At 41.4% G+C, this 13768-nt stretch overlaps 1 protein-coding gene across 4 annotated transcripts in view; it reads right to left on the bottom strand.

Annotated features, from left to right (window-relative positions):
• Positions 1 to 13768, bottom strand: part of epha8 (eph receptor A8) — a 145510-nt gene that overhangs the window by 102791 nt on the left and 28951 nt on the right. For all 4 annotated transcript variants that reach the window (XM_013909243.1, XM_005726680.1, XM_005726681.1 and 1 more), the window contains exon 2: positions 7861 to 7925. In XM_013909243.1, the coding sequence (XP_013764697.1) occupies positions 7861 to 7925 (65 nt within the window). The remainder of the gene's footprint in view (positions 1 to 7860; positions 7926 to 13768) is intronic.

Below are 13768 nucleotides of genomic sequence, written 5' to 3'. Positions count from 1 at the left end.
TGCTGCTTGTTGTGTAAACGTACGTGTAGGTTTCTGTTTGAACTTTACCTCCCTTCCTAACATCTGATTTAATTAAACCAAATTCAATCCAATTTGATTTGCACACAGCACCAATTCAGCAGCAGTGAAGCTTACATCTTAAACTGAAGAGCCTACATTAACAGAGAGAAAACTCCAACAATCACGTGACCGCCTGTGAGCAAGCACTTGGCAAAAGTGGGGAGGAAAAGCTCCCTTTAAACAGGAAGAAACCTCTGGCAGAGGTCTTCCTACATTCAGTTTTATCTTCCAATAAAAAGATGCATCCTCTGTTGGGTTAACATCAGGTGACTTAAAGGAAATGATGAATATCACATTTTCTTGCAGTGAGAAACTCTTGGGTTGCTTTTGCAGCATGCTGTGGGTCGTTATCCATTTGTAATGTAAAACACTGTTTGATCAGTTTTTCCAGCACTTGGCTAAAGCAGAGTGCCAGGAGGAAGGGTTAGAAAGAGAGGACCCAAAGGCCCATTTCAGACAGAGCTTGACATGCCCCCTTTTAAATCTGGAAACAGAGGTTGACGGGCAATTTGAGCTGATGAAGAATTTCAGTGAAGATTGTTCAAAAACACATTTTACAGGAAATTAAAAGAAAAAATATTTCACATGTCAACAGTTATACCATTTAAGCAGATATCATGCATCATTCGTACATAATTTAAGGCACCAAATCAAAGGGAATGAATCTGACTGTTGGCGCTGCATACGGCAAATGTCTGCATCCAATCTCTAGCCCTCCGCCTAAAAATGACTCCACATTCTGGAAACCGCACAACGACAGCTTTAATCCATCTTCCTCTGGCATGGACTTGACACTTATTCCTCCTGTGTTCCCTGTGGGCAACCTCTCTATTTCTCCCTCTCACCTTTGCCTTTTTCACTCACTCTTAGTGACACGTGTGTCCCTTCCTGAACAACACTTCAAGATAAAAATAACATAATTGAGCCAGCAGACTATCAGCAGATCCATGCTTAATGCATTTGTTATGTCACAGTACATTCACACAATACTGCTGAATCCAAACTTCTCACCCACTTTGTGAGTCAAACACAGTGCGACTGTTCATGTAGGAGTCACGCTCTGTGCAGTAACAACAGCTTTTTGTGACACAGTCCTTCTGCTGCACTTGTATTTTCTCTAAACTAAGAACATCAGAAAGCTGCTGTGCCCAGAACCGGATGCTGCTGGCATGGCACATCCATAACACTGTAAACTGTCAGGATGGCAAAAAATGACCTTATCCTGTATACGTGCTGCATGTGTGTGCGTGAGAATGTGTGTATGGAAGTGTGACAGAGAGACAGGGAGAGTTAGAAAGTGTCAAAATATACTTATCAAAGAACCCACGAGGTCTCACTAATCTTTTCCTCTCTTACACTGTGTCTCAGTTAAAAGTCATGCCGGACTATGAATACACATATTATTATTACCATAACATTATCATCATCAGATATTAAAGCAGAAGGTTTGGATATCTTAGTTTGTATTAAATTTGAAGGAGTGCAGGCTCTGGTTTGGCTCACTGGGAAAAGGCGGCCACATGCTGCTTGGCGCAGAGCGGCCGGCCCGGGTTCTGCGACCAGCTCTGTCCCGCATGTCTACCCCCTCTCTCTCCCTCTGCTTTCCTGTCACTCTTCACTGCACTATACAACAAAGCTGAGAAGGCCAAAAACAGTTACAGTTACAAACAAATATTAAGAACAAAGTGCTGCACAACACCAGCAACAGTATTGCCAAGAAGCACAGTAATGCACAAATGAAGCACATCTCTTGTCATCGCGATTTTATCGACATATTATATATTAAAAGGTCACAGACAGTTTGCAAAGTTACTAGCCCTGTACCTCTACTCTGATGTTAGTAACTCCACAGAGACGTCCTTCTCCTCACACACAAGGTCTTGTGCTTCTCATGATGCACTAAGAATTTCTTCTTCATTCTCCTCTTTTCACTCTGCGTGCTTATTCACCTCTCTGCATTGAATCATTAGTTATTATTAATCTCTGGCTCTCTTCCACAGGATGTCTTTTGTTGTCTCTTCCTCTGCTCACCCCCAACTGCTGCAGCTCCCTGAGCCTGGTTCTGCTGGAGGTTTCTTCCTGTTAAAAGGGAGTTTTTCCTTCCCACTGCTGCCAAATGCTTGTCTCATTGTTGGGGTTTTCCCTCTGTTATTGTAGGGTCTCAACTTTACAACATAAAGCTTCTTGAGTCAAAGAATATAGTCCCTCAACTTTTTCTAGCCACAAACATAGCCCATATTTACCAGCTCATGGTGGCAACAATCAGTTCATAAAACTACAACACGAAGCAAAACGTTTATGGTTTATGACACTACAGTGCTCAGTCAGTCAGTTGATGTAAACTGTTGATCTCAATTTTACAATCTAGGCACCACTGGAAGCTCATATGCAAGAACACTGAGCTCTGAGATTGTCTGCCACTTACTAAAATAAGTTTGGTCGGCTTTCCTTTGAAAATCTCATGTCGCAGGCTTGTGCATTCAACTGTTTATCAAAGAATCTGATAATATATATAATGATAGTAATGCAGTCAAAAATTACATGTTAGTATTGATGATTTAATGAAGACAGTTTTGTATCAAAGCAGCCCTTATTCTAGGATTATGAGCGATACATTAGTCACTGCTCATCCAGTCTGACATGAGTACAGTAATCCATTATGATGCATACTCATGCTTGAGGCAGGTCTTCATCTACACCACAGGTGGAGCTGATCAGAAAAAAAAAATCACTTCTTTCTGGCAAGAACAAGACAAGAAGAAATTTAAGCAGGGAACAAAATTTTCTGAAGAACGTGTCTTCTTATTTCACCGTTGCAGCAGTACCCCCACTGTGTGTCCTGACTGCACGAGATGCTAATATATCATGGAAACACCTATAAAGTCGTGGCATGCTTTCACATTATTGCCTACAAAAACTCAGGTGTCCACGTCTACTCAGTTTGTCTAACAAGAATGACATCAAAGTGCACCGCGAGCCAGCAGTCACTTGTGGCACAGCCCACCGTTTCCAAGAACAACCGTGAGCACCAACCGGTGTCAGGAGTGTGAATCACCTAACATTTTCAGTGCTTCTCCTGCCATAGGGTTAGGGTTAGCCTAACTCTAACATACCATACATATACCATGTGATTCCTGTGCTGAGGTACAATTGATCAAATCGCACCACCACTTGCGCTCATGCTCACAGTTAACCTTAGCCCACCTATTGTAAACAGCTGTGCATCAGGACCTCTAAATTCTTTATCATTTATTGAGCCATACTGTATATTTATTCTGGTGCAGTCCTAGCGAGGAGACTCAAACCATTAAACATAGGTACCTTTCTGGTTTTCACTCACCATGGCTGAAAAAACCTGAAAGCAGAAGCTGACCCGCAGCAGCAGTAAGCACTGCTGCTGCTTCAATAGCTTTGCTGAGGAATCATTTTGAATGCATCATTATCAAGCTCAAAACATACACACTCTACTGTAGCACTTACTGCTCTGAGTATATCAAACCTCCCACACGGAAGACAGCAGCTCTTTACTTACATTAAACAAGCCTAGCATTTTCTGTGCCCAGACTCACAAATGACAAAATCCAGCTGGAGGCCATCAGTGGTGAAAATACAAACAACCTTAATTCTATGTATGCACAGTAATGTATAGTTGATAGATTTGTGTGGCAATATGAGTCTTGAATATTTACTGCCAGCATGCCAGAAATACCAAGCGCTGGATACGCTCTTGATCTCAGGTAACTTGTCAGCAGCATGATGTGTATTTATCCAGCTACATTCTTTTTGTTGGCGTGGCAGGAAGCACAGAGGTAGTTTTGATAACTCTGTGACCTTGACTTTGTTTAGTAGTAATTACAACAACAGCAACACAAAATCACTGAGTCTTCTTTGCAGTCTAAGCAATATATACAATTTAACTGAATACTTCAAATAGGACGTGTTTTTAAAGTGTCGGAAAACAATAAACTTGTGCTGGATATCTGTATCGATATGGGCCGGCTAACGTGTTAGGAATCGATGCCAAATGGTTTGATGGAAATATCAACCTACAGACATCGGGACAGGTGGCAGGACCCACCAGGACCATCTGCACCAGCACAGGGTCTGAGGATTTCATCCTGATGGCAGTCCGAGTGCCACTGCCAGTAAAGGTCTGTGCATCCTTCTGTGGATATGCCTCCCTCGCCTCCCTCACTGAGCCACAACCAAACCAGTCATGATAAACAATGTTACAGTCAGCATAATGTTCTCCACAGCTTCTTCACACTCTTTCAAACCTGTCAGATATAATGAACTTGCCCTTAGCTTTGAAAACGAATGCCGGACAATGAGCACAGGACCCACTAGAGGATGCGGGGTCCTCTGGCCACCCTCAAGAGGTCTGCTTCTGATTGTTTGGTCAGAGACATTCACACCAGTGTCCTGCTGGAGGTGATTTTGTAGCGCTGGCTCATCCTCATCCTATTCCTCACTTGCAAGGATCAGAAACCAGTCCTGGACTTTCTACAGGCCTGTCCAGCTCTCCTAGAGTAACTCCCTGTCTATCCTCTTCTATGCTCTTCCCTACCTTCTTGCAGTCACATGTATTCATGTGTCAAACTAGAGAAGTTGCATCCTCCAACCTGTGGATCCTCGATACGTTTGAGGTATCACATCCCACCAAATGCCAAATGCAAAACAGTTAGAAAAGTTGAAGAGGGAAAAATGTCAGTGGTATGTAAGACCATCCCAGTTTTTAGGGTTGTCTCATTGTTGTTGTTAATGTCATTAACACCAAAGCAGCTGAAACAGTTAAAGAGCACTCTCTGCTACCAAACTGACCCGATCAATATCCCAGAAGTTTGATTGACTTGGTCAAGTGTTTCCTTCATTTTTTCAAGTTGAGTATTACTGTTATATTATAAGGCTTTTTGTAATTCAAGGCATGATTTTTGGAAACACAAAATTATAATTAAAGATCAGAAGAATTTTTAATCACACGTGCAAATGGGTCAGTACAGTCAATGGAGTGAGCAGCTGAAATGGGCTGGAACAATCCACAACAAAATCCCAACACTGTCAGTTAACAAGTAATTAAATGTGATAGACAGTTTAATACTTAATGATAGCAAGCAAGTTCATTCTCCGTCAGCTGCAGGCTGGCACGGTTTCCAGCTGATGCCTTGAAGTTACTCATCAAGCCTGAAAGTGATGTCACCCTACTGCACAATCTGCACGCACACACCCTTTCCTTCGTCTCATCCCCATCAGGTGGGGAAGGGCAGCGAGCATAAACTGAATTACTTTTTCTTCAGTGGCAAAAAAAACCCCTCAGCAAATATCATCAAACACACAAGATGTTTCTGTGCGACTTGGCCAACTGCCTCACTAGCCTAAAGGTGCAGTAGCAGTATTTAAGGGGAAAAAAATACGTGTGATAACTTCACTCTCAGAGATGGAGAAAGATGTGAGAAACTGCAGACAGTAGAGGAAGGTGAGAGATGACTTTTAAAGGTACAGACTGCTCAGCAAGTGATATTTGATAAACTGGAAACCTAAAGCTTACATGTACTTACTCTTTGTATTTCTTTTAAAGTCGGGCAAAATCGTGATCTGTTCATGATGAGTTGGAGAAACAACAACAAATACAACTATTTCACCTAATTCAAATGGGACATAAAATGAATAATAAGGACACTGGTTTGCTGTGGTGTCCAGTCATCATAATTTGGATTAAATGTAGGAGAGTAACAACTGTGGATGCTCTTTGGAAAAACTGCAGATTTCCACCTTTAAACTAGCTTGCAAGGTTGGGAAGCTGCTAGGACGGATGCAACATCTGCTTATATATTGTAGACTGGAACCTCAGAGCCAGCAGCCACACGGGTCAGCTGATCCAGCCCGTCCGCGAAAAAAACAAATTAAAATAGTTCATAACACAAAGTACTGTGTGACCTATTTCTAAATGAGTCTTTTCCCTGTGCTACACACCTACCCAATAACTTCAGATTCCCTCATCTTCCAAATCCCATTTTAATCCCTGAATACAGTATATTAAAATAACAGCTAGCCAACAGTACAGCATGTAATGACTATGTTGTGATATTTTAGTGTCTGTGAATCTTTGGGGAGGGTTTGTATTTATGTTTTTGCTTTGTTGCAACTTCATTTCCACTGAGGAAACTATTTTTATTAAAAGGATTTGTCTAGATAAGACTTAAAAATGTATGTGTTACCACAATTATTATTCTAATAATAATAATTATTGTTGTTATTATTTTGTGTTTCCACTGTTTTTTGGAGAAGCTGTCTGCAGGGGAGATACGAACATTACTTTTTATTGCACAAAAGGCAACGAGTGTGATGGTGAAAAGCAAAGTATATCCAGGCTATATGTGCATTATAGTGTTAACAGCACAGACAGCATGTTAAAACAAAGTTAGCCATGAACCCAGAGAGATGTTAAAGCTAACAACCAACAGGTAACACAAAGCAGTAGGCTGCAGCCTCCGTTTCTACCTGTTTAATTTCTAAAGTAGATTCGCCCCAATGATCACTTTAAAGTCTCTTTATGCTGGTTTTCAACTTTGCTCTGTGCTGTCGGCTTTGTATAAAATGGGATTTGTGTTACTGTATGGAACTGTTGGGTAATTATGAGACAATGTGTTTTGTAATGAGAAAGTAATGTAACTAGCAGTGTAACAAATTACTTGTAATCAGTGATTTTGCAAAGTAGTTTCTTTTATTTATGATTCATAACCTTAACCTACAGGTCGTGTTTGCTGTGCATGAATGGATATAAATGGCCTGAGCTCCCCCCAAAAAGTTCAAATGAATTCACACCATCTGTGTTTTCATTGACAATCATGTAATCATAGTGTATGTAGCCTGACTACAGCGCCACAAAGCTGAACTCCTACTCTACATCTACTCTGCCAAGTGTTTGTTCTGCAGGAGCAGTGAGGAAAGAAAATCTCTCTCATCAAATTATGAGTGAATATTTCCTGCATATTGAACCAATTAAATGAAACACTACAGGCTGAGTTTATGTAATCTAGATGTTAGAACATGGACCTGTCAGGATGGAGGAGACTCACTTCTCACGCTGGTATCACGCCGAAGGAGTGATTTCACTCAAAGCTCTAATCCAATTCTTCCAGCTCTTTTCTCAGGACTTGAAAGACAATCCATCTGTTCCTCCTGGCCGCCGTTCAATCACACCGCCTTCTGTTGTGTGGGCCGGAGGTGAGTTAAATGTTTCTAGCACTTCGCTGACAGCCGAGGGAGTCAGGGACACGGTGGCATCTCTCTGCTATAAAGATCGCGGCTGGAGTCCTAATTCATCACCCCAGGCATCATCATGTGGCATTACAATATGCTAATGCGGCGACGCCGTGCCCTCGCTCTCACCTCGTTCTCTCTTTCATCTTTTTCTCTCGTCCCTGTCTCCCTGGGGGCTGAGCCACCTCCACCCCAAATCCCACTCTGCAATACGCACCTTGCTGCCAGTATGTGCAGGGGGCTTAAGAGTGATGTCAAAGCCAATGTTGGAATTAGGTGAGTGCTGTGTGTAGTTGTCTGACTGCAAATGACGAACATGTAATTAGCCTTTCGTGTCAGAGTTACAACTGGATCGCGTTTAATAAGAACAGGCTTCCCCACCAACTGGAAAATCACCTCACATGCTTTCAAATGGGAAAAAATAGAAATAACTTGCAAACAGGTATTTTTGGGGTTTAAATTTATGGACTTGGGATTAAGCGCAGACGCAGTACAAAACGACTGCCCTGCAAACATGCCGGTATCAGATGTCATTCTTACCCCATGTGATGGATATGTTAGCCAGCCCCAGTCTCCTGAGATTGTAGTCGTGTCCAGTAGATTCACTGCAAAAGAGAGAGAAGAGAACAACACACCGGAGGAGGTAAGTGGTGAACTTTAAATGATTGTTTTTCCTCATCCTGCCCCATCCATCCTGTCCTTCATAACTATCCTCTGTGTGCACTGGCACCCGACAGAGCACCCCACATACACACATACACCTGTCTGACAGGTGTGACTGATGAGCCGGGACGGTCGTCATGGCAACTCTAAGCCAGGTGTCACATCCGTGATGTCACCTTGACCTGTTTCACCCATCACGGCACCTCAGAACCTCAGTGGTATGAGCTCAGAATAGAACAGGACACGAAACACTGCTTTTCAGAGTGGAATAGAAACACTGCATTAACTTGTTTGTTTATATGGGTGAAAACCACCAATCAGAATGCTCCATTTTCATATGTGTTTTAAGTCAGGAAAGAAGTGGCATGTAAAAGGCAAGTACCAAACACCAGCATGTAACACATGGGACGGACATACAGAAGGTTAACAAGAGTGCAAAACAGTTTGACAAAACATTACGGCAAAGTGTCACTCCAAGCAGGCGGCGACCAATCAGACACTGTTTGCCTGTCTCTATTTTTCATGGTACTTTTGTTTATTGCTTGTTGGCTGGAAGTTTCAAGGGCAGCACAGTGGTGCAGTGTGAACATGCCTCACAGCAAGGCTGTGGTTTCAGACCTTTCTGGGGCCTTTCTGTGTGGGTTTCCTCCCACAGTCCAGACATGTACATGCTAGGCTGACTGGTGCTTCAGTATTGGCCGTAGGTAAGGATGTAGGGTGCGTGAATTTGGCTTACAGCGCAAACCACTTTTGTTTGGTCAGTAAAAGTAAAAATACCAGTCCAGTACTGCAGTATTATTTGGGCATTTAAGTGCAGATTTGTTCTGTTTGAAGCCAATTATGTCAGACTGACTAACACTTAACTTATCTTTAGCTTTGTTACAGCAAAAAAACTTGAATTGGGAGTTTTTTTTCTCTTACCTGGTAATTAAGCATTTGGTGCATGTGTTTTTTCCCTGTTTGTTTGCTTGTTTGTTTAATTGTTTTTGGTTTTTAAATGAGCCCAACCTGAAATAGCTAACACATAGCTGAACTCTTTTTTATCATCATAAGTGTTGTTCAAATGACTGTAACTCCATTATGCTCGGTGTGTCACAGTAACACAAAGCATTCACAAAGTACTGCTGTCTGAACACGGGCAGCATAATCAGCTCCACCTTGCTTTTGGCAAATGGCAAACCGCGTTCCCATAACTCCTCGATCATTTTGGGCTAGAGAGAAAATTCAAATAGGAAGCCCGAGCTAAATGTTAAAATAAAAGTTTAAAAAAAATGGTTTTAGAGAAAGTCATGTCACAGAAATAGCAGCAATTTTATAAATATTTAATATAAACATAATTTAATAACTATAATTATATAATAATTCAATTTGGTAGCACTATGTAATACAGCCCAGGACCAACCCAGTAAGCTTGTTTGGTCATCAAGCTTTTAAAAAGTGCAAACAGCTAACTTATGACATTTTAGAATTTGAAAATAAAAACCTCCATTTACAGTGAATGACCTGTAGCAGCATCTTCATGGAGACCCACGCGCTTGAGTCATGTTCACTTCAAATGGAAGTTAAAGTATTTTCAGCTCACACAGTCTTGTCCTTCTTCCTATAATTTCTGTATGTTTTGTGTCTTTATCCGATACAGCTGCATCTAAAATTCACTCCACATTCGATCAAAACACATCTGAGTGACAGGACTTTACAAGATGGGATGGACATCTGAGGAAAAAACGCATCTTGGTGAACTATTAATTCTACACAGCAGCAGTGTCCATACAGTCTGCTCAAGCAGGTATGTGTGTGTATGTGCGTGTATCTCACCCCTCCAGCACTTCCAGCTAATATGATCTCTGCCCCAAGGCTGCTTGTCAAGCAGCCAAGTGCTGTTCCCCATATTAGAATGAGTTTAACAAAACACTTCACACTTCTTAGCTTTCGGTCTCTCATCTTCATCTCTCTGCTTGACACTTGCTCTCTTCCTGTCTCTCTTGCTACCGTATGCAACCGTTTTGCCTCAAAGCAGCAAGCGAACTGCCAAGGCCTGGCCTCCTCCCCCTCAGCTGGCTGAGTTCATGCTTTTTACTCATACGGATAATTTTTCAGAAAACAACCGTGAGGTGATCTCTGTGGTTTCCTTGGAAAATGTTGCAAAGTGAAAGTTCAGAAATGATGACACTGACTGTTCAGAAGTTGCGCTTTTGTGCATTTGCATGTTTTGTAGATGGCAGTCTGCCGGCAAAAAGGAAATGATGACATTTACATATCTTCCTCTGTGATAGTTCATGAGTAACTATGATGTCTGAAAACTAGAAAAGCACCACAGAGAGACATTTCATGCACAGGAAGAGATGCGCAGACATTGATTGACGATAAGTGACAGGAAAAAAGCTGATGCGCGTAATGAGCACTTAAAGTGTCTGCACAGCTACGGCACACTTACACAGGTGTTTTCTCTTCTGCCTGATTAGATGTCCTCTCAGAACTGTGCGAGCACTTTGTGCTTGACTGACGTCTGGCTTTCTCCATAACTTTAACAACAAACACTCCTACATATCTTTTCATAATACTGCAATAAATATGCAGTATATATAATATACAGTAAAAAAAAAAGACTATGGAAATTTCTTTCAAATTCAGCAGACACAAAAGAAAAAAGCCAAGATTAGTCCAGTATCAGCTCTAATACTAACGTCAACACTGTCTGAGGAAAACTGTATCTGAAGCATCCTGCTGCGTTTTTTGTGTTTATCAGAGTTTGTTCACTGAAACAGTTGCTTGTCGCTGCTGGAAACACGGCTGATGAGAGAGCAGAGACTGGTTCACATAGTAAATGTGGCATGGAACAAAAATAAGGGTGAAAACAAAGAGTGAAGTATCTATTGTGTCTGCAGAAGTGCCTGTAATCATTAAAGTGCCTCTGTTAGCCTTTATATAGTAATATCCCTTTTTTGTTTCACCCACCGGTTAGTTTGATTTAGCCACAAAGAATATTTGGTTAGGTTAACAAAAAACACACTCTTTTACAGCGTTGAACATCTTAGAAGGCTCCATCTTCTAGCATGAAAGAAAATCTTTTCCCTCCACATCTAAAGGTGTCAGCACATTTATTACAATAAGAGCTTATGTGGTCTTTTTTTTGAGTACAGTCCTATCGGAGGTTGCCCAGTGACTACACTGAGCTTTTCTGGTTAGTGTTAGACAGCAACTGATTTTTAAATATTTACGGCAGTTAGTCACAATATTATCACGGATTACATGTAACTCCTGACATTACAAAGTACAAATACTTTGTTACCGTACCAGAATGTTCAGGTTTCTGTACTTTTACTTCTACGCCCTACTTTTTTAAACAGATATCTGTACTTTCGACTTCTTATATTTTCAGAACAGGCTCGTTACTTTTGCTTTAACAGATTTTGAGGGGAGTTACTATTTGACGTCCCTGCAAGCCTTCAAACATTAAAACAAATATGAGAGTGAACAGTGACACATGAAAGGCAGTCCTGTTTCAGTATTAATCACCAAGTAAAAAGAGATGAAAGAAGCAAAATTGTTTACCAAATTCAGGGGTTAAAGTGGCTCGGTGTTTTTAATTACCAACTCCAGGTCTACGTAAGTTATGCTTGCAGTACTTAAGCAACTAGCAAGCCCTACTGGAGAGGAGCGCATATAAAGATAATTTATTTTATTTAAGTAGCAGGTCATTTCAGTGCAGCATTTCTATCAGCTCAACAAACATTAACAAACGCACAACCTGTGTGAAGTTTGTCTCACGGTGTGTTGCAGCTAAAGGTCCAGCTGCTGTATTTCACAGGGAGAGAAAAGAAAGAAAGCTAACTTTACTCAGAGATGGAGAAAGATAAGAAAGACTGGACAGGAGAGGAAGAAGAGAGCTTAGATTTAAAGGTGAGGACTGCTCAGTGGTGTTAAACTGTAAATGTGAAGCTTATATGTAAGTCCTCATGTTTTTAAATCAGATATTGGGTCTGTACATGTGACATTAGGGTTTTTTCTTATATTGTGAAACATGCTGAGGCCGACTAACTGTGTTATTTAAAGGTTGTATGAAAATCCTCTGCAGGTTAGTGCAGGATAAACAGGTTAGTTTGCTGTACCGTGAATGTTTCAAAGGCCTTCCCACCTGCTGGATCCCACTTTAGCCTCTTCTCTACTAATGTTCCTGTTAGAGGCAAAGTCACTCTCTACAGTGTAGGAAACAAAAATAGAGATATTTTTAAAATTCCTTCTTTTTCTCTGTTTATGTTCTTATTTACTTTTACGTGAGTAAAGAAGTTGAATCAGTACTTCAACTCTTACTGAAGTATTTTTTAACACTCTCTGTACTTCTGCTACTCTATAAAAGTACAGAATATCTGTACTTTTGCCCCCTCTGTCAATAGGAGGCTGTTTCTGTTTTAATGCTGTTTTAGTGTCATCTTGATGCGCCAAAATCACTCTGAAGATGGCAACTGACTGCAAAGCAATTATTTTATTTTTATTATTAACTGTAATTTGTGCTGATAATTATGTAATAATTATGAATTAAGAGCAATAAGATGCTTTTCAGAGTGTAGTGACTTTCGAGTCTCCTAGCATAGTTGTTCCTAACTGTAGCCTGAAGAAAGTTCTAATTAGGCGGAATCATTGAAAACACCTGTGTGGGTTGACAGCCCTTCAACGCAAATGATGCGTGTGCATACACCCACCCACACACACACACTGACATGCACAAAGTCACTTATTTTGCAGCTCACTTTATTAAAATGATTCTGGGCTGTCTGGCTCTTTGGTGGCTCCAAATAGCAGGAGTCAGCCATTCTTAGAAGTAATGAAGAGATCTAATCTGGGTTAGTCCAACTCTGAACAGTGCTTACTGGCTGCTGTTTTGCAGAGGGAGTTGTGTGTTTTGCTCTCAAGTGTCAATTTGTGGCTTGCAGTGGGTCAAGAACACCCACAATTCATAGAGGCAACTAGGATGAGTGCAAAATGAAGTAATGGGGATGGAGCACTCTTCTTCACTGAAGCTCCACTTCATGATTTAGAGTAATAAGACACAAGTATTTTTCCATAAAAATCTTGCCAAGTGGAGTCTCGTCATCTCCTAATTTCTCTGTGCAAAGGCTGTAGCTTTTCTCACGTGTTGCAATTAGCTGGTGTGTCACTCCTTCTAATTTGGGCATTGGGCCGCTGTGGAGGGCAGTGGGTCAGAACACACAGACAGATGGCAGTGCCACCATTCGCTCATCCCTCCATCCATCCCTCCCTCATCTCCCAGCCTTCTCTCTGCCTCTCCCTCGCCAAGGCGCCGACATCCCATTGCATCGTATCGATGATGCGGTAGCCCCTTGCGCTCTAGCCAAGGTCACAAATGGATGTCGCCAATTACACTCCCCTGAGTGCTCTCCGCCGGCCCGCCAAAGTGACATAATGAAAGCAGCGTACCGGTGCAAGTGGATTTAATAATTCTTTGCTGCACCGAGGGAATTTTGCTCCACTATACTGTTATTATTAAAGCACAAAAAAATAAAGACAAATAAATCCACTCCCTGAATCTGAAAATATGTGAGGCGGCATGTTATCGCTGCCGCAGACCGTGTGAAGATTCACAAGCCGTTCCCAGTGGTATTAATTTAATTTCCACTCAAATGAGAAATCCCTCTGTCTTTGAAGGTGGTGGGAGTCATTTATCTAATTTGCTCTGGCTGCCTGAATTATGACTCGTATACAAGCGATAGGGTTTAGTGGCATGTCTGCTGCTTTGCTTTAATGTGACGGCAACTGTGTGAATAGA

This window comes from Pundamilia nyererei, unplaced genomic scaffold (genome assembly GCF_000239375.1).
Source record: "Pundamilia nyererei isolate P.nyererei 1_Seehausen unplaced genomic scaffold, PunNye1.0 scaffold00021, whole genome shotgun sequence".
Lineage (NCBI taxonomy): Eukaryota > Metazoa > Chordata > Actinopteri > Cichliformes > Cichlidae > Pundamilia > Pundamilia nyererei.
Note: the sequence above shows the minus strand (reverse complement) of the source record. Positions and strands in the feature narration are given on the sequence as shown.